Source organism: Enhydra lutris, unplaced genomic scaffold (assembly GCF_002288905.1).
Source record: "Enhydra lutris kenyoni isolate GAN:26980312 unplaced genomic scaffold, ASM228890v2 scaffoldscaffold31, whole genome shotgun sequence".
Lineage (NCBI taxonomy): Eukaryota > Metazoa > Chordata > Mammalia > Carnivora > Mustelidae > Enhydra > Enhydra lutris.
This window is the reverse complement of record NW_019154115.1, coordinates 135532-156777: the sequence shown is the minus strand read 5'-3', so window position 1 is coordinate 156777 and position 21246 is coordinate 135532. Positions and strand designations below refer to the sequence as shown.

Below are 21246 nucleotides of genomic sequence, written 5' to 3'. Positions count from 1 at the left end.
GTATTCTGTGGTAAATGACATGTTTTAAAAAAGAAAAATGGCTCTTTAGTGAAATGGTGATCATTTTATAATTGTATAGTTTTGTGAAATGTCTACTGCTTCATGACACGTTTTACCTTTTAAAATGTAAGGCAGTGGAATTTATGGAAAGATTTAGGCTTTTCAAAGTAAAAGATTAGGCTTTTCAAAGTTAAGGAAGGATTAGGCTTTTCAAAGTTAAAGTAAAAGGTTTGGGATATTTGTTTTAAGAGAAAGGAGCCATTGACTTTATATACATAGCCATATGTGTAAAACGTTTTCTTATTTTAAATTAGAATACTTAAAATTTTTTTCCAGTTCTGCTTTATTGGACTAATTGCCATTGTTTATACTCAAGGCATCTGTCAAGTTGAATTGTTCAAAAATTTTTTTTTAAAGCTGATAAATATTATTTATCACATCAAACCTGGATTTAAAAGTAAATATTCAACTTTAATAAATTCTGTTAGTGGAACTATAGTGACAGATGACTGATAGTTTGTCCCTGAAGTCTTCTAATTCCTCGATATGTGCTTATTCTGTGTAGCCCTAGCAAATTCTTTTTCTTTTTCAGAATGGGACCACAGAAGAAGTGACTTCAGAAGAGGAGGAAGAGGAAGAGATGGCTGAAGTAGGTATTTATGTAAGAATCACATTTTATAAATACTGTATCTTCATTTTAAAATATTTTAGTAATTGTCTAATCTTCATTATTTTGAAATTGAATATAATTTCTAAAATCTGTCTTCATTTTTAATTCATGATATATTTTTGAGCAAAATGTTTGATTTCCTAGAAAATCTCTTAACATTTTAACATTAAGATTATATTTACATTTAATAGTAGTCAATACTTAATCCATATTTGGTTGTTTTTAAGAAGAGTAACTAGTAAGTTTAGAAAATTCAGAATTTAAGACTCAAAATGGATGAAAGACCTCAGTGTGAGAAAGGAATCCATCAAAATCCTTGAGGAGAACACAGGCAGCAACCTCTTTGACCTCAGCCGCAGCGACTTCTTCCTAGAAACACAACAAAGGCAAGGGAAGCAAGGGCAAAAATGAACTATTGGGACTTCATCAAGATGAAAAGCTTTTGCACAGCAAAGAAACAGTCAACAAAACCAAAAGACAACTGACAGAATGGGAGAAGATAATTGCAAATGACATATCAGATTAAAGGTCTAGTATCCAAAATCTATAAAGAACTTATCAAACTCAACACCCAAAGAACAAATAATGCAATAAAGAAATGGGCAGAGGACATGAACAGACATTTCTGCAAAGAAGACATCCAGATGGCCAACAGACATATGAAAAAGTGCTCCACATCATTCGGCATCAGGGAAATACAAATCAAAACCACAATGAGATACCATCTCACACCAGTCAGAATGGCTAAAATTAAGAAGTCAGGAAATGACAGATGCTGGCGAGCATATGGAGAAAGGGGATCCCTCCTACACTGTTGGTGGGAATGCAAGCTGGTGCAGCCACTCTGGAGAAGCAGCATGGAGTTTCCTCAAAAAGTTGAAAATAGAGCTGTTCTGTGACCCAGCAATCGCACTACTGGGTATTTACTCTAAAGATACAATGTAGTGATCTGAAGGGGCACATGCACCCCAATGTTCATAGCAGCAATGTCCACAGTAGCCAAACTATGGAAAGAACCTAGATGTCCATCAACAGATGAGTGGATAAAGAAGAGGTGGTATATATATATATATACAATGGAATACTATGCAGCCATCAAAAGAAATGAAATCTTGCCATTTGCAATGACGTGGATGGAACTAGAGGGTATTATGCTGAGTGAAATAAGTCAATCAGAGGAAGACCATTATCATATGATCTCCCTGATATGAGGAATTTGAGAGGCAAAGTTGGGGGTATGGGAGGTAGGGAAGGAAAAAATGAAACAAGATGGGATCGGGAGGGAGAAAAACCATGAGACTCTTAATCTCACAAAACAAACTGAGGGTTGCCAGGGGGAGGGGGTCATGGAGAGGGTGGTCAGGTTATGGACACTGGGGAGGGTATGTGCTATGATGAGTGTTGTGAAGTGTGTAAGCCTGATGATTCACAGACCTGTACCCCTGGGGCAAATAATACATTATATGTTAATTAAAAAAAAAAAGAACAAAAGAAACCATCATAGCCAGAAGCCCAAGGAGACATGACAGATATTATGTGGTGTCCTGGAGGGGATCCTAGAATAGGATATTAGGTAAAAACTAAGAAAAAAATGAATAAAGTATGGATTTTAGTTAAAAAAAGAAAAAAATTCTGAATTTAAATAAAAGGAGAATTTAAGAATATTTCAGGGACTACTCACTAGAAGTAGTGAAGCTATTTCATGTTGAAAAATCATCTAAGAATTTGGTAGGGCAGATTCTAAGACCTTGACTTTAGGCCAGTTTAGTTTCCAGGCACTGATATAATTTTGTAAGTTTTCAGGCTCTGAAGCTTTGTTTTAAAATTTGTGTCTTTTCACTGACCATGTAAAAGGTATTTCAGTTGCACAGTCTTGATTTTAAAACCTTCTTACTGTTTAGGATCTTAGAATTAATTCAAGTTATTACCTTATTTTCTTGATCTGCAAAATCTTAAATCTAAATACACTCCTTAGAATGCCTTAAAACTAAAGAAGTAGTTGTGGTTTGTTTTGTGTCTGGGAGCAAAATAATTTTTTTTTAAAGATTTTATTTATTTATTTGACAGACCATGGACACACACACACAAAGAGAGCATAAGCGGGGGGAGGGGTAGAGGGAGAGGGAGAAGCAGACTCCCCACCAAAGCAGGGAGCCCAACACAGGGCTCAGTCCCAGGACCCTGAAATCATGATTTGAACTGAAGGCAGACACTTAACCGACTGAACTACCCAGGCGCCCCCAAGATAATTCTTAGCATTGTCTAATTTGTATGACTTTTGGGGGATAGTTTGTTTTTAAGATTTTCATGCACTGTAATTTAGGTCGAATAAACTGCAGGAAAACATTAAGCCTTTTCCACTGGTTTGGTGTCCAATGAAGCAGACGTTCTATTCAGAGTATATGTACTTCTCATTGTTTTCCTTTGCGAGATGATATAAAGAAGGGACAGCAATATTTAGGGAAATCTGGAAAGATAGGAGCCTGGTTTTCAGAGAAGTCAGATTAAGATAGGAGAAAGGAAGATAATCTAGGTAAACTAAAATAATGGTAAAAAAGGCACAGAGCAACCTTTGGGCATGGTGTGTTTAGGTGCATTGGGGCTATCTTTTGGGGAGATTAAGATTGATGCGTTGCAAAGGCAAGGTTGGTCAGAAAAGCAGATGGCTTAAAGTCTTGAATTAGAGACAAATATGTTTATATTGGTGTGATTGTTGAGGAAAGGCCTTACGCAGAGAATAGTGTGCTGAGTGTCATTTTACAAAGATAATCTGCACAGAACAGAATTCATCATTAATACTCAGGTAGAGAAGATGTAAGGACTGGATGGTCTACAAATCGCAGTGAATTAGTTCCCTTAAAAAATGGAGATAGTACTGGCGATTCACAGACCTGTACCCCTGGGGATAAAAAGATATTAAAAAAAAATGGAGATAGTAAGTATCTAGTACTCCTTTACAGATTTTGATGATTGAAGTAAAGAGAAGTAAATAGAAAAAGGTTAGGATTTTAAAAGTTCTGCATAGATTTCTTTAAATACAAGTAGATGATATGGAGAAGAAGGAAGAATGATGTAGGGATTAAAAGATGTTAAGCAAGGGCTATTATTCAAATTCGTAGTCTAACTTTTTTCCTAATTATAAAAATCAGTAGGTGCTCGTGACAGTAAACTTGGAAAAGAAGGAAAAGTACTGAACGTCTCTAGAGATTATTATTTCAGTATATGTCCTTCTAGCCTCCTTTTTTGTGCTTATTTTAGCGTGATTGAGATTCTTTATATTCAGTTTTGTATTCTTTGTTTTACATTGTGTTTTTTCCCATTTAATACATTTTATGTAACCTTTAAATTACTGTCATTTTGTTCATAAAACAGAATTATGAGCTCTTCCTATTTTTTCTCACTAAGTCTACATTTACAGCACATCTGAATTCAGATTAGCCACATTCCAAGTGCTTAGCAGCTGCAAGAAACAAGGGTCTGCCTGGTGGATAGCACAGCTCTAACTCGTATAGGCCCTGTGGTTGCCCAGGGGCGCCCAGTCCCCCAGCTCACCCCACAGTTGTGGTGAGGTCCACCCCTGGTGGGTTCTCAGGTTTGGGTTGGGGCTGCTGTTCTGCCTCACCCCCAGGCAGCAGCCAGAAGCAGCCGTGAGACCCAGTTGAGCACAGAACCTGGCACACATAGGGGCCAGCCTTCTCCACTCTCTACTGCCATCCTCACCACCCTTTGGTTGCATTTTAACAGTCTTCTAATATTCCATGGAATTGAGTTACCTGCTCTGGGTTTTTGTTCTGTTTTGTTTTTAAGATTTTTATTTATTTGAGACCCAGAGAGCCCAAGCGAGTATAAGTGCAAGTGGGAGAGAGGGGCAGATGGGAGAGGGAGAGGGAGAGAATCTCAAACAGACTCCACGCTGAGGGAAGAGCCTGCCAGTGGGCTCCATCTCACAACCCTGAGGTTATGACCTGAGCTGAGCTGAGACCAAGAGACTGATGCTTTTTTTTTTTCCCCCAAGAGATGGATGCTTAACAACTGAGCCACCCAAGCGCCTCTCTGCTCTGCTATTTTTGCATATGCAGTTTTGTGTGTGTGTGGTGGGGGGTTGTGGTTATATAGTTTAAATAGGCATCTTTATGCCTAAATTAAATTAAATTAGTTCCTTACAATAGATTTCTAGAAGTCAAGTTATTGGAACAAAGTTTAAATAAGGTTCTTTATACCTAATGCTAAACTGTCTCAAAAGATTCTTGTAATAGATTTTTTTTTGTAGTAGTTAATGATGTTACAAATCTATTAAATATGTTTTACTCAGTTTCTAGCTTTTAAACACAATGTAGGATATAAAAGGAGGGAACCTGGACTGAATGTGAATGCCTTTTTCCCTTCCCCATTCTCTTTTCTGTTCCCTGTCGAATCATGAATAATTTAAGTTTTGCGTAAGTTTCAATAAGCTACTATTTTTCATGTAGGATATCGAAGACTTGGATCACTATGAAATGAAGGAAGAAGAGCCTATTAGTGGAAAAAAGTCAGAGGATGAAGGAATTGAAAAAGAAAACTTGGCAATACTAGAGAAAATTAGGAAGACTCAAAGGCAAGACCATCTCAATGTAAGTATGTGCAAATATCTAGAACCTGCACTTTTGGGATTGAGTAATTATAGGTAATAATATAACACTGGGCAATTCATTTAGATAACAGTCTAAGCTGCCCCCCTCCACCGTTGCCTGTGTTGTGGATTCAACCATGTTTTGTTTCCCTGCTGGGTTGTTGTTTTTGTTGTTAAAGTGTCTCATCTGTTCATAGCTTTCTGCCATGCTCATCTGCTTTTCATGTGCTGGAATTAACCTGCTGTTCACCGTGTATACCTCCTTTCCAGTATTTATATTGCTTACCCTTCTGTGAGATCTGTATATTTAAATTTAGTGTCTTCTACAATGTAAAGTTTAAATTCTTCGCCACCAAACTGCAATTTGGTCTGTTGTGCTCTAACCAAACCAAAAGTATTTTTTTCTTTGGACTTAACATAACTTTTATGTGAAGTGACATGGGGCTTGAAATGAACATTTAGTCTAGTAATAAACATAGCTGTGTTTCCTCAGCTTTAAAATATAGAGAATATATACCTTTTGGATGATTGCTCAGAAGAATAAATGAGAATGATGCTTATAAAATGCCTAAAGTGGGGACATTTTTGTTTCAACACTTCCTTCTTACTTCCTGCCTTGTTTTAGAGCTCTTTATGAAACCCATGACATCTGAGGACCTCTGTCTGGGTGTAGGTTCTCAAAAACCAGGAATGAATTATTATGTAGGGAGATGGCAGGTGTTGGAAGCAGATAGATTACTCTCTCCCCTTCAGTCTTACTATATTAATTTAATTGGCAAAGTTTTTTTTTTTTTTCAGAGAGCAAAGAAATTTAGCTCTTCCCTTATCTTGATTATTTAAAAGAAAAAGTTTGTGCATTTAAATTAATGATTTCTGTACTTTCTCTCATGATTGCTTTCAGTTTGTATATTATAGTCAAAATGAATACAAATTATTGAATGTTTTCACGTGAGGGACACTGAGTACTTTAAACTTTACGTACCTTCCCATTTAACCTTTATAGCTACTTTATAAAATATCGTTCCTATTTATAGGTGTGAAACTATGGTTTAAACCAGTTAAAGTAATATATTCAAGGTCACAAAGCTAGGAAGTAATAGCTTCGTGAACCTTTGCCACCCATCCCCCAAAGTGTAGTGCAGACATTAACATTTTAAATTTCACATGACCAGGGACACCTGAGGGGCTCAGTTGGTTAAGGCACTGCTTTCCGCTCGGGTCATGATCCCGGAATCTCAGGATTGAGTCCATCGGGCTCCCAGCTCCGCAGGGAATCTGCTTCTCCCTCTCACCTTCCCCCTCTCATGTTCTCTCTCACTCTCTCTTTCAATAAATAAATAAAATCTTAAAAAAAAAAAATTCACATGACCAGTTCTTTTTTAAATAAAGAAATTCTGAATGTTTTTGTCCTACGAGAAATAGTTGGCATTCATATTTAGTCCTAGGATAAGACATTGGTGCATTTTCATTTTTAGAGAAATCCCAACATGGAAAAGAACTGAAATTAGTTGCATGCAGGTGAACATGTTCTTTCTCAGTTTCTTAATATGTAAAGTAGACCTTCAGTATGACATTCTTGCTTAGAGTCTGACTAATGAAACCCTGTTTTAGTTGATAGGGTAAAATGGCAAGGGCCTTCTAGTATTTTCAAAAATTGATAGTGATACTATGTCCTGATAAGAATAGCTAAAATTAAAAAAGAATTAAGGAATGGCCAAAATCAGGAACACTGACAATATTTGGTGTTGTCACAAGGATGTGAAACAATAGGAACTCTCACTCCTTGCTCATGGGAATGCAAAATGGTACAGTCACTTTTGAAGACAGTCTGGCAGAGTCTTAGAAAACCGAACATGATTTTTACCATGTATTCCAGCAGTTGCAGTCTTTGGTATACCCACATGAATTGAAGACTTATGTCTAGACAATCACCTCCATACAGATGTTTAGAACAACTTTATTCATAATTGCGATACCTTGGAAGGAACCAGGGTATCCTTTAGTAGGTGAATGGATAAACTGTAGTATATCCCAACAATATGGGATGTATTCCCTGCTAAAAAAGGAAGTGAGCTGGGGCGCCTGGGTGGCTCAGTGGGTTAAAGCCTCTGCCTTCGGCTCAGGTCATGATCCCAGGGTCCTGGGATCGAGCCCCGAATCGGGCTCTCTGCTCGGCAGATAGCCTGCTTCCTTCTCTCTCTCTGCCTACTTGTGATCTCTGTCTGTCAAATAAATAAAATCTTAAAAAAAAAAAAAAGGAAGTGAGTTATCAAACCATGAAAAGACATGGGGGAACTTTAAATCCATATTACTAAGTGAAAGAAGCCAATCGGATGAAAAAGCTACACAGCTGTGTATTTCCAACTATATCACTTTCTGGAAAAGGCAAAACTATGGAGACATCAAAAAGATCAGTGCTCACCAGAGGTGGGGTGGAGGGATAAATATGCAGAGGACAGAGGATTTTTAGGGCAATGAAAATACTCTGTATGATACTATAATGATGGATAGGTGTTGTTACACATTTTCCAAACCCATTTAGTGTACAGCACCAAAGGTGAACCTTAAGGTGATTTATGGATTTCACTGGTGTGTGAAATGATGTGTCAGTGTAGGTTTATCAGTTTAAAAAAACATACCATCTGGTGACGGATATTGATAATACTGTGTTGTGGCAGCAGTTATATGGGAAATCTCTGTACCTTTCTCTCAACTTTTCTGTGAATCTAAAAATGCTCTAAAAAATAAAATCCTAAAGAGAAAAAAATTAATAGTTTAAAAAAATCAATGTAGGGGTGTCTGGGTGGCTCAGTGGGTTAAAGTCTCTGCCTTCGACTCAGGCTATGGTCCCAGGGTCCTGGGATTGAGCCCCACATCGGGCTCTCTGCTCCATGGGGAATCTGCTTCCTCCTCTCTCTCTCTCTCTCTGCCTGCATCTCTGCCTACTTATGATCTCTGCCTGTCAAATAAATCTTAAAAAAAAATAAAAAATCAGTGTAGTTTGAGATAAGTTCTAGGCTATTGTAGGAACCATGGTAATCTAGACATGTTGGTTAGACATTTTTTTTTCAGACGATAAGAAACAGTAAATGAGCCAGACTTGTCCCCCATTTTATATTTCTGTTGAAACTTCATAATCCTCAATTTAAACTTCTTTGTTTTTTTATGTTGAGTTGTGATCTGTTTTTATAATCTCATTGTAAACTTTTCTTTCTGGTTTATATACCTCAAATCTTTTTAGTTATCTGACTTTGTAGATTCTGGTAAACAGCAATTTTTATGTTGCAGGGTGCAGTCTCTGGGTCTGTGCAAGCTTCAGATAGACTTATGAAAGAGCTCAGGGACATATACAGATCACAGAGTTATAAAGCAGGTAAGGACCTCTGGATCTCTACTCTGTTGTCCTTATGCTGTTTTCAAAATTTCAGATAGTAAACTTAAGTTCTTCTAATATAACTGGATAGAAACAGAGATGGTTATTAACTTTATTTTAGAGAAGTGAAATGCAGATTTAATCAAGTTATTAACAGATGTGGAAGGTAAAATAGGATGAGTTTACTTGTTCTTTGGGTTTTTGAAAATTATTTTTATGGATACCTCATGATTTTTTTTTATCTTCTTGATAACAGGGATTAACTCATGATTTTTAGATTCTGGGAAAAGTATGAGTTATATCTGCTTTGAAAAATAAGATACATATATTTTTGTATGAACAAAGAACTGTTGCCGAGTTGATTTTTATGATTTTTCCTTATTTTTTAAAAACAAAATCAACTTTTATTGTATAGGTAGTTATGGTATCACTTCAAAAATATGTGGGTTTTTTTTATTTATTTATTTCGTAGTTTGACTTTGAGTGTTCTTTCTTACCTAATAAGACTTAAATATTGTGAAACCTCTCTAATTGAAGTAAAATTCCCTTATTGTCAGAGATTCTGACTGTACTAAAATAAGGGAAAGAGCCAAATTTTAATATATTTGAAAGGCACCTTTGTGATCCATTCAGTAATTCTGAGTGACCAAATCTAAATCATTAGAATGTACTTAAAATAAAAAGCAAAAAAACTTTCTGCTTTAGAGTGCAAGGTAAGCCAAACTTGATTCTGAATTATTAGAAGTTTTGGCATCCTGTTTTTCTTACTAGAAGTCTAAAAGTTTATCTGTAGAAACCTCATCAAGTTAAATATTTAAATATGGGTTTACTTTTAAATGTTAAATAATTACTTGCTGTTATAGTATTGTTGGTAGTAGCAAAAAATTAAAAATTAATAATTAGATATAGGTGGAATTGTTTAAATTATGGTATATCCATAAATAAATTGCCATAGAGTTATTAAAAAGATTGACAATAGTCTTCCTATCTACTAAATTGGAAAGATGCCCTGGAAAGTTGAAGGAAGGTTATAAAACTCTGTGGAGGGATTCCATTTTAATAGAAATATTTGCATATGCATAAAAGAAAAGTGTTAAAGTACATAGGATTTTGCATAATTTTTCCCCCTCCCACGTACAGTTTCTCAACTCATTAAAGAATCGTCTTCATTGATGGCTTTATATAGCTTAGTTCTGTGTTTTAATAGCAAAATTTCCAGATGTTGATGGTTATTTAGTGTGTTCATTTATACTGAAGTAGTAGTTATAAGATCAAATAAAGAATAACCTAGAGGCCCCTGGGGGGCTCAGTTGCTTAACCGTCTGACACTTGATTTTGGTGAGCCAGATGAACTCTAGGTAATGGGAATGAGTCCCACATCAGGCTCCATGCCCAGCTTGGAATTTCCTCTCTTTCCCTCTGCCTTCCCCCAACCCCTCTCTTAAAAAAAAAAAAAGGAAAAAAAGTAATCTGCGTTTCTATATCTTTACAGGAATTTATTCAGTGGAACTGATAAATGACAGTTTATATGACTGGCATGTTAAACTGCAGAAGTAAGTGACTCTTAGATGCTTACCCAGTCTTTGTAATGATAGACTATCACAATGGAAATTTTTTTTCTCCCTACTTTGATACTTGTATGCTATGGTTTTTACTTAGAACGTTAGACTGTGTTTCTATAGAAATAGTTCTCAGATTGTTAAAATAAGCTGTTTCTTAGGCTTAAATAAGTAAAGTCAGAAAGAGGAATTAGAAAAAGGACCAGCTGTGGGGTAAACTGGTTCATGGAGTTAGTGAGATAATTGGGAACTACAGAAACAAAAGTGTGCTTAATAACCTGATTGACCATGATAACCAATTTATATTTGGAATGAGGAACTTAAGTAGGCTGGAATATGTAGAACAGTTATAGACAGATTTAGATTTTGTTAGTGATTTCACTTTTTCTGGTCTTGTCTGTGATAAATTTCTCTCCTTGAATCCCTTGGCTAGTATTACAGTTTTAGAGACATTTTCTTTTTGAGTTCTTGAGAAAATATATGTACATATGACTTTCCTTTAGAATGGCTGCTAACTTCGAATCCCCTTATGGGAATGGATGTAAAATCCTGTGACCTTTTTGGACATTTAATCCCAAGGAGTCGGAGGCTATTGCGATTTATTTACCCAGGGACCATAGAGCAATGTTATGTTTGAAACTTACCCGAGGGACTCTGTTTTAGCTCTTGAACTGGTTCATTTTTCTGGTTAGTAAGAAAAAAATCTCTTGATTTTTTTATTTGAATTGTTTTTTGCTTTGTAATTCTTAGGGTTGATCCTGATAGTCCTTTGCACAGTGATCTTCAGATCTTAAAAGAAAAAGAAGGCATAGAATATATTTTGCTTAACTTCTCTTTTAAGGTAAGAAAATGTTAAGCGGATTCCATATGTTTCTAATGGGAATGTATATTTTTATATTGCTTTGGAAAACAATTTGGTGTTACTTGGTCAAGTAGAAGGTATTCATTCCCTGTAGTTCAGGAATTCTCTGCATAGTGTATACTCCACAGGAAATGAGTACTTAGGTACACCAGGAGACCTATGTAAGACTGTTCAGAGCAGTGTTATTTATAATAACACCAAACAGAAAATAACCGAAGTGTCCATTAGAATGGAAAATTGTGTTCATATAAAAAGGAAAAGGTGGAAAATGTGGGTGAATCTTAAACACAATGTTGAGCTAAAGAAACCAGACCCCAAAACATGTTTCTACAATTTCCTTTGTATAGAGCTCAAAAATAGATGAAACTAAATTTATATTGTTTAGGACTTGCATCTCAGTGGAGGCTGTATCCCCACTAGTTGGGTGAAAACTGGTCCTTGGAGTGAAAAAATTCTTATATATTACAATGGTCTATGGCCCTTTAAGGGACCACATTACATAAACAGTTAATGCAGTATGTCTATGTTAGAGATAGATGAAAAAAAATTTCTAAAACATTTCTTTTAAAAAAAATTTTTTTAAAGATTTTATTTATTTATTTGACCGAGAGAGAGAGAGAGATCACAAGGAGGCAGAGCAGCAGGCAGAGAGAGGGAGAGAGGAAAGCAGGCTCCCAGCTGAGCAGAGAGCCTGACGTGGGGCTTGATCCCAGGAACCTGAGATCATGACCTGAGCTGAAGGCAGACGATCAACCAACTGAGCCACCCAGGCGCCCCGAATTTCTAAACTATTTCTAAAAAGCTTTCTTAGTAGAGCAAAAATGGAAAGGCTGAAAAACACAGATATATGGGTCCAAACCTGGGTAGTTTCAAGAAAAGCAAAGGCATGGTTTCCATAAGTTGAGGAGAGGGGGTACCTCTAGGTGAGACGGAGGGAGTTGTGAGCTGTGAAAGGGACATCTGGGGATTTCTTGGAAACTGGCTGTCGTCTGATTCTTGACCAGAGTGCTGGTTACATGGATGCATATTTTAGAATATATAATGGTATATTTTATGTACTTTTCTGAATTTATAGGTTATATTTAATAGTTTTATTTTATTTATTCATTTATGACTGAGAGAGATAGCCAGAGAGGGAACACAAGCACAGGGGAGCTGGAGAGGGAGAAGCAGTCTCCCGGATACGGGGCTCGATCCCAGAACTGCGATCATGACTTGAGCTGAAAGCAGACGCTTAAGGACTGAGCCAACCAGGGGCCCCTTAATAGTTTTTTTGAATGTTAAGAGTAAAGGTTGAAAAATAACGATGGTATTTTGATAAAATGTAATGATTTAATATGGAATGAGGATAAATGTACTCCTTTTAAAACACTTGTTTCAAAAAAAAACTAGCAAGTGTTTCTAAGGAGTTATGTATTTGAATTATATGGAACTTCTTTTTGCTGTGTTCTTTTAAATTGGGAAGAAAAAAATTATGTAGCAATTGCCTTACAGATATGTATATTTTTTTCTATTTTAGTTAGGTAGACTTCAGTGCATTAGGGGCTCTGGAAGGCTTGAGGACATGGAGGGATGTAAAATATAATCCCGTTTTTCAAGAGCCTATAGTTTTTCTTGGGGAGAAGTCTGTGATGAAGTTTATACTGCTTCGGAGACCATGATGAAGAGTCTGGGATTTTAACTTTTATACAGTAAAGAACCAGTAGAGGTTTTTAGGTAGGGGCATGATTGATTTTTTTTTTAAACAAAAATTATGTCTCAGCATCAGAATAGAGTTTGGATAAGATAGATTTCTGAGACTAGTTGGGGCTTTGATTTTAATCTGGGCAAGGAGTAATGTGCTGGAATACATGAGAGTAGACAGATATGAGGGGTTTTTAAGGAAAAAAGCAAAGACATGAAAGAATATACTTTAAAAAAGGCTAATTTTCTGAAAACTTTTTACTTAGCTTTTGTGTGTATATATTTTTGTTTGTTGATATATCCTTATTTATGATTGGACTTTGTTCAAATAACAAAAATGTCAAATGTCTGTATTTTCCCTCAGTTTTGTTATTATAGAAACTTTTGTGGTTGTCATTTGGGTTGTCTTCCTAGAGAGTGAGTCTGGTATATATTTACTGAAGTTGCTAACGTGACTGCATTTTTACTGATTCATATGGTGAAAAACCAGGATAGTAGCTTTTTAAAAAAAAAAAAATATATGGAATGTTTTAACTCAGCAGTCTGAACAGTTTTATTAAATCATATACCCATTTGTCCAATACCAAGCCTAAGAAATAGAACCTTACACCTGAAACTGATGTAAATTGTGTCAGTTATACTAAAAAAAATTAGGGTCTATTTCTTTTTTTCCCACCAGGACCTTTGAAAGCCCCCTGTGTGTCCCTTCCCTCTCACTTTCTTCTTAAGAGGTATCTTTAAGGGACTATGAAATCTTGACCAGGAAACTGAAAGACTTGTGGCTGCACTTAATGTTTTCATGATATTTTCCTACTCTAGGCAGAACTTCAGGGAGGAGATGATCTGGGAGGTAAATGGCTGAAATTCTGTTGCATTTATCTTTCTGGACCATGACTCCTGATACCAGAAAGAAGGGCCATTGCTAGGGCTGGAATATTTCTTAAGAGGGCTGAGAAGAATGTGATTGCTCTGAACTAAGTGACCTTGGCAAACTGAACTACCAAGTTATTAAGTATCAGGATTCACAGAATTGGAGGATAGCAGATATGACTCAGAACAGTGATTTACAGGAAGGAGCATGAATAGTATTTATGGCCTCAGATGTCCATGGTGACAACTTGAAAGTCATGAGTAATAAGAAAATGGAACTCGAGATACAGTATAACACAGGGTTGGGGATAGGGACAGGAGGGAATGGGGACCTATTAGATTCATAAGCAGCCTGGCAACTGTATTATGCTATGCTCTTAAGGAAATGGTGGTCTGGTTTTTCAAGCCGTTTTAATGAATTACTGATTTACTGAACTGAATTCTGAGGTAGTATTTTAGAAAGGGTTTATTTAGACAACTTTGGGTTCATTTAGAAAATAGTGGCAAGGATTTGAAAGAGATTTCCACGTCCTCTGATAGCTGGTTAAATTATAGATTTAGAGAGAAGAACATAGGGGTTCATGAGAGCTTGTTCTTAACTATTTAAAGGGCTGTATATGTGTATGTTTTTTTTAGATTATTTATTATTATTATTATTATTATTATTATTATTATTATTATTACTATTTTTTGAGAGAGAGAGTGAGCAAGCACAAGCTAGGGGAGCAGCAGCGGGAGAGAGAGAAGCAGACTCCCTGCTGAGCAGGGAGCCTGATGTGGGGGCTTGATCCCAGGACTGTGGAATCATGACCTGAGCTGAAGGCAGATGATTAACCGACTGAGCCACCCAGGTGCCCCTCATTTTTGTTTTTGATTAACACAAAGCATGATATGAAAACTAGTAAGTCAGACTTTAAAGAGGCAGTTTTCAGCTCAGTATAAAGGAAGTGATAGCTATGTAGAGCCATTCAGTGAGTTTTTCAAGAATAGAATGTTTCTCATTATTAAACTTTTCTTGAGAGGCCGAGATGTTGAATTGAAAACTTTATGATATCCTTGTAAACCTTGAGATTCTCAGTTTCTGCCGTTAGTGTACCCAGATAACTCAAATGTCTATTTTAACAGTCATCATCATCCTCCCCAGCATAACCCTTTAAGGAACTCTTATTTCTATAAAATATTAATTACTGAGTTCCATGGTGCAGTTTATGTTTATGGAGCAGAATCTCTAGGTTTTGATGTGGAGGAGTTACTCTGAAGAATTACTTAAAATGAAGGTAGTTCTCCTGGTCATATAATCAATTTAAAAAGGCTTATCTTTTGGGATCACATATTTAAAGATCTAAAGAGTAGGAGATTAAATGAAGTTGTACTTTACTAAGCTTTGCATCTATACCCTTAATTATATCTGTTAAGTAGCTCACCTTTTATCTACAGTTTATTTGAAAGTAGGTTTAGTAATTGTCATTAAGTTGGCATCTTGTGTGGGTAGGTTCTCCTTTGCAGTAGAAATCTAAGATTATCTGATTTAACCACCAGAAGTATGCTTTTTATCTGCCTTTCCTGTTAGAATTGCATTTTTGTAGTTTATATGTTCCTTAGAATCTTACTTGAGGATGCGTGAAAGTAGGGAGTTAAAGTAAGTTACTGGAATTATGCTGCTTATTCTTCTGGTTCAAACTATATTTTTGTGTTTATTGGAAATAACTGGATGAGACAGATATTTGTTTACCTCCCTTAGCCTCAGATTCGTTTGAGGCAATTAGTTCTTCCTTTTTATTTGACCACAGAAATTGAAGGTAATTTCTCTTAGACTTCCTGTCATGTCTTCATTAGAGGCAGTGTGCTTTTTCCTTACCCGACTGCTGTAGGGAAATGAGGGGCAGCCTTCTTGGCTTCCTGAACACCAAGAGACAAACCTCTAATGCTCTTGGCCACCTTGGCTACCATTGTTGATTTAGTTCATAAAGAGAAAAATCTCTGTTCTTCAGGGAATCTGCTTCTAGGACTGAGAATTTGAAAAAGAGAATTGTTCTTGGTAGCCTGAGAATTAGTTGAGGTTTCTTTTCTCTTCTCTTCATATATTTTTATCAAGTCTGATGATCTTTGTCTTTTAATTAGAACAGTTAGTCTATTTGCATTTACTATTATTTGACATTTAGATTTCAATCCCATCTCCTAAGTGCTTTTTACTTTTCTTGTTATTCCGTTTTCCTTTTTCTCATATTTTGGATTTTTTTTTAATTGTTCCAGTTTCTCACCTCTTTTAGCTTAGTACTTGGGTGTTCTCTTACTCTTCTTTACTTCTTTACTGCCTAGCAGCTACGGTGTATATCCTTGTCAAAGTGTAACATAAATTTAATTTGTATTTTACCTTTTCTTCATCAATGCGAAGACTTAGAATGTGGATTCCCTGTCAAATATGTGCTTTCATGCATTTTCTGTACTTACCTAGAAGCTATACATCATTGTTCAGTAATTAGTCAATATTCAGTCACAATTGCATATTTGCTCTTTTCATGGTCTTTATTCTTCATATTTCCATCTAGAGTCCTATTTCTCCTGTCTGAAGAATATTCTTTATTTCCTTTAGTTTGGATCTCCTGACAAGAAAACAACTTTATTGTGAAATCATTTTTTGGAAAGTATTTGAATTGGGTATAGATTTTTAGGTTAGAAATTTCTTTTAGCAACTCAGAAACTTACCATTCCCTCATTGGGGCTTCCATTATTTCCTTTGAAATATTCATAGTGCCTACACCTTGTGATGTCTTTCAATTTTGGAAAATTCTCAAGACGTTCTCTTTAAATATTGCTTCAGTCCCATTCTCTCATGTCATTTTAGGGCTCTATATATGATAAGCCTTTCTAATACATTCCCCTGTGTCTTGTCATTTTCTGCATTTTCTACCTTTTTCTCTCTTTTGGCTTCATTCTGGATGTCTTTTTGGCCTATTTTCCTGTACACTGAATTTCTCTTCCACTAAGTCTCTACTTGTGGTTCAGTTCATCTGTTAAGTTAGTGATTTCAGTCATTACATTTCTAAGTTTCAGAATTTCTGTATGGTTCATTTTTATAATTTTAGTCCTTTGCCAGGGTTTTCAATCTTGTCTTTTTTCTTTGCTTGTACATATTCAACATAACTATTTTAAAAGCTATGTCTGCTAACTCTATTTAATCTTGAATTCTTACAGTTTTTGTGTCATTTGCTTCTCATTTCCTGGACATGTTTGTTTTAAGTCTTAAGTCTTGTGTAATTGTCTATTTTTAGGAATAGACATTTTAAGTGAAAAATTAGCTAATTTTGGAAGCCTTAGATGGTATTCTTCTCCAGAGAGGGTTTATATTTGTCCTTGTCTGTCTTGGGCACTAGCAGTCCAGGATCAGTAAATCCAGTCAGGGATTTAGGTGATGTAAAGTTGGACTTCATTCCTTGTCAGTTAGGTCAATTTGTCATTTGTCCTTCAGGGTCCCAACCTAAAGTGTGGGAGACTTGTCAAGGCCTCTCCTTGGTGGACCCCAGATCCAATTTTTACCTCCCCAGCCCTGCAAGTGTGAGTCTGAGTTCTACTGAGCTTCTTGACTTCTTACCTTCCTCTTCTGTAATTGAAAGAAAACCTAAGGTTTGGGGGTTGGGGGAGAGGCCTGGCTCTCTCTGGGATTCCCTTTTTCTTCCTGATCTTAGCTCTGTAATTGTTAAATTTTTAAAAAAATTGTTAAAATTGTTAAATTTTGTCCACCTCTTCTAATTGTCAACCAGAGGATTGCTCTAAGTTACCTAGTGTATCATTATTGGAATGGTCCCTTTATATAGTTTTATTGGAAGTGGAACACTCCTTCATATTTTTTATAACTCTTTGGCCATGATTTTTTTTTTTTTTGCTGTGGTTTTTACTTCTTTTTATTTTTGGTACTATTTTTACTTTTATGACCCTCATCATCGATAATAAATGCACACATTCTTTATAGACTATTTTAAAATCTTTGAAATAATATAGTATTAAGGGGTTTCTTCAAATTAGTTAAACTTTCCCATTTGCATTTTAGGATAACTTTCCATTTGATCCTCCGTTTGTTCGAGTGGTGTTACCTGTTCTCTCAGGAGGGTAAGTTTAAGTAACTATTTTCTTTGATAGTGTATGTAAGAATCATTTGGAGGATTAGTTAAGTGCTGGGAGGCCTAGAATGCTCAGCTTTACCCCAGGGTTACTGATTCACTCAGTCTGGGTAGGAAAAGCTGAGAATATGCATTTCTACAATTCTAAGATGGTCTCAGGTGAAGCCGATATTTCTCATATGGGAACCATCATTTGAGAACCATTATGTTGTTTATCAGTAGAAGTTTTTAATGTCCCCTATTTGTATACATTTCATCATAAAAAAACAAATGTTTTTCAAATATAAATTGTGACTGATGGCTTAGAGAAAGATTTGAGAATGATTCTCACAAGCCTATGATCCCTGGAATAATCACAGAAAAATCTCATGGGCTCCTTCTCCCTGCTCATTGAGCTACAATGCAAGGTGGATAGAATTCATATAGAAGAGTTGTATGAAATTGTGCTGACAAAATATCTTATCATTATGTTGACAGAGTTTTTTGGTGTTTTGTTTTAATTTTCTTTTTTCCTGGTAAGCAAGCTATTAGCTTGTTCAGGAACAGGAAAATACAGGAAAGAGAATGTTTTAGAAAGAAACATGGGTAACAGTGGAAGAAGATAGATTGTATTCACAAAGCCTGGAAGAATGCAAGACTAGTTAATAGGTGAGGCCCTGTCTTGGGGCGCCAGAATGTCTCACTGGGTTGAGTGTTGGACTCGAATTCAGCTCAGGTCATGATTTCAGGTCATAAAATCAAGCTCTGCCTTTGGCTCTGTATGTACTCAATGCAGAGTTTGCTTTTTCTCTCCCTCTCCCTCTTCCCCTACCCCTGCTCACATAGGCAGCCCCTCTCTCTTTCTCTCTCTCTCTCTCTCAAATAAATCAATCTTTAAAAAAAAAAAAGAGAAAGAGTTGATGGCCCTGTTTTAGAGTGAAGTGAGGACAATCTAAATTGGTACAGCGGGAATGGAAATATGAATGGAAGGGGAATGTTAATGTGAAGCAGAATCAGAGTGACTTGGTCTTCATAGTCAACTGTTAAGTGATGAGGAGGATTTATTGGCTAGCTTGGGAAGAACTAAAAAATGTGAAGGACTGATAAAACAGAGTTTTGCAATCTCAGACTCAGGCTAGAGCTTAACCACTGAGTGACTCTGATCAGATTATTGAGCAGTTTTTGTCCCATATATTTTATATTCTCCATCTTCTAGCTATTATTCCTCTGTTCCTTATCATAGCCATACCTTTTTGAAAAAATAATAGCTTCATTGTGATACAGTTCACATACGCCAAAACTCACCCTATGAAAGTATAGTTCAGTGTTTTTTTTCATATATTCATAGAGTTTTGTAACCATTGCTGCTATCCAATTTCAGAACATTTTCCTCATTCCCCAAAAGAAACCCTATACCCATTAGCAGTCATTCGTCCTTCCTCCTCAAACTTCCCACCCCACTGACAACCACTAATTTCGTTTCTGTCTCTAAGGATTTTCCTGTTTCTGTATATTTTGTGTACATGTGAAGTGGAAATTAATATAATTTCATGTAAGTGGAACAATATGAAATGTAGCCTTCTGTGGCTGGCTTCTTTCACTTAGCAAAATGTTTTTAAAGTTCATGTATATTGTAACATATATTAATACTTAATTCCATTTTATGGATGCATATTCCATTGTATGGCTATACCACATTTTATTTATTTGTGGACATTTATTGTTTCTGCCTCTATCATGTATAATGCTGCTATGAACATTCACATGCATGTTTTTATCTGCATGGATATCTTAATTTCTCTTTCGTATATACCTGTGTGGAATTAGTAGGTCCTCTGGTAACTGTTGAACTTTTTGATGAAATGCCTGACTCTTTTCCAAAGTGGCTGCACCATTTATACTTTTACAGCAATATTTATGTAATCACACTCTTCACTTCCTGTTCACTCTTCAGCCACTGTCACCTGGCATTAGCAGTTAATATTCCTCCCAAACCACTGTTGCCAACAGGGATTTCCACATTGGTAAAACCAGGTGTCCCTTTTCTGGCTTTATTATATTTGATTATCTGATTTCTCAGCAAGATCAAAAATTTTTCTTTTGGCCACTGGCTGCATCCTCTCAGTCTCTTTAGCTGGTACCTCCTTGTTCACCTAACTTCTACATGTTGGAGTTCTTCAGAATTTGGTACTAAGTTCTTTTTCTTTTCTCTTCCTTCCATTCCTGTGGCTTTTTTTTTTTTAAATTGAAATTTTTTAGAAAATTGTATGTTCACATGCAGCTGTAAGAAATTAAGTAAAGCTTCCTTATATAATTCGCCAGTGTAATGTTTCACAAAACTGTAGTGTAATATCACAATGAGAGTTTGATAAAATCCATAGAACTTAGATTTTCCCAGTTTTTCTTATAACTCATTTGTGTATATGTATGAAGTTCTGCATAACTTGATCACCTGTGTAGGTTTGTGTATCCACCACCACAGTGAAGATATTGAAGTTCCAAATACATAGGAATCCTCCTTCTTGTCTTCTCAAACCATGCCCATCTCCTCTTACACACCAATTCCCCTAACTCCTGGCAACCGCTAAGCTTTCCTGCATTTTTAATGTTTTGTCATTTCAAAAAGCATAGCTACATAAATGGAATCCCACATTTTGGGATTCTAACTTCTAGGAATTAGTATTTTTAACTCATCCTGATTCCCTGGAGATTCATCTACTTATATGACTAGTTTGTTCATTTTTATTCTGTGGTGTACCATGTACTACAGTTTAACCAGACACTTCTTGAAGGACTTCCAGCCTGATTCTAGTGTTTGGTTATTGCAAATAAAGCTATGAGTGCTTCTATACACATTTTTGTATGAATGTGTTTTGCTTTCTCATGTGTTTCGCTTTTGCATGTCCAGGAGTACAGTGGCTGAGTCCTATAGTTATTGTAGCATATTGAATTATTAAAGAAATTGTTAAACTGTTTTCCATAGTGGCTTACCATTTTATATTCCAACAAGGAATGTATAAGTGATCTAGTTTCTCTACATCCAGCACTTGGTTTTTCCATTTGTTTTTATTTTAGCCATTCTGATAAGTAGTGATACCTCACTGTGGTTCCTTTTTTCAAAAATAGCATTATTAGTCTATCTAGAATCAACTTTTTTTAAAATTAACCTATAATGTATTATTTGTTTCAGGGGTACAAGTTTGTACCATCCTCCTTCACTCTAGGAACCCTCAGTTTGTTTCCTGAGATTAAGAGTCTCTTGTGGTTTGTCTCCTTCCCCAGTTTCTTCTTGTTTCATTTTTTCCTTTCTTCCCCTATTATCCTCTGCCATGTTTCTCAAATTCCACATATCAGTGAGATTGCATGATAATTTTCTCTGACTGACTTATTTTGCTTAGCATAATGCCCTCTAGTTCTACCCTAATCATTGCAAATGGTGGGATTTCATTTTTATGGCTGCATAATATTGCATTGTGTAGGTCCCTGGGTATACACAATATGTGTGAGTGCATGTGTATGTGTG

The 21246-nt window shown here is 36.0% G+C and overlaps 1 protein-coding gene across 3 annotated transcripts in view; it reads left to right on the top strand.

The window, feature by feature from the left end:
• The window catches only part of LOC111153306 (ubiquitin conjugating enzyme E2 Q2), a 73450-nt gene that overhangs the window by 21692 nt on the left and 30512 nt on the right, over window positions 1-21246 (top strand). For all 3 annotated transcript variants that reach the window (XM_022512244.1, XM_022512243.1, XM_022512242.1), the window contains 6 exons: window positions 593-649; window positions 5140-5280; window positions 8568-8652; window positions 10145-10205; window positions 10962-11052; window positions 17675-17733. In XM_022512244.1, coding sequence (XP_022367952.1) covers window positions 593-649; window positions 5140-5280; window positions 8568-8652; window positions 10145-10205; window positions 10962-11052; window positions 17675-17733 — 494 coding nt within the window. The remainder of the gene's footprint in view (window positions 1-592; window positions 650-5139; window positions 5281-8567; window positions 8653-10144; window positions 10206-10961; window positions 11053-17674; window positions 17734-21246) is intronic.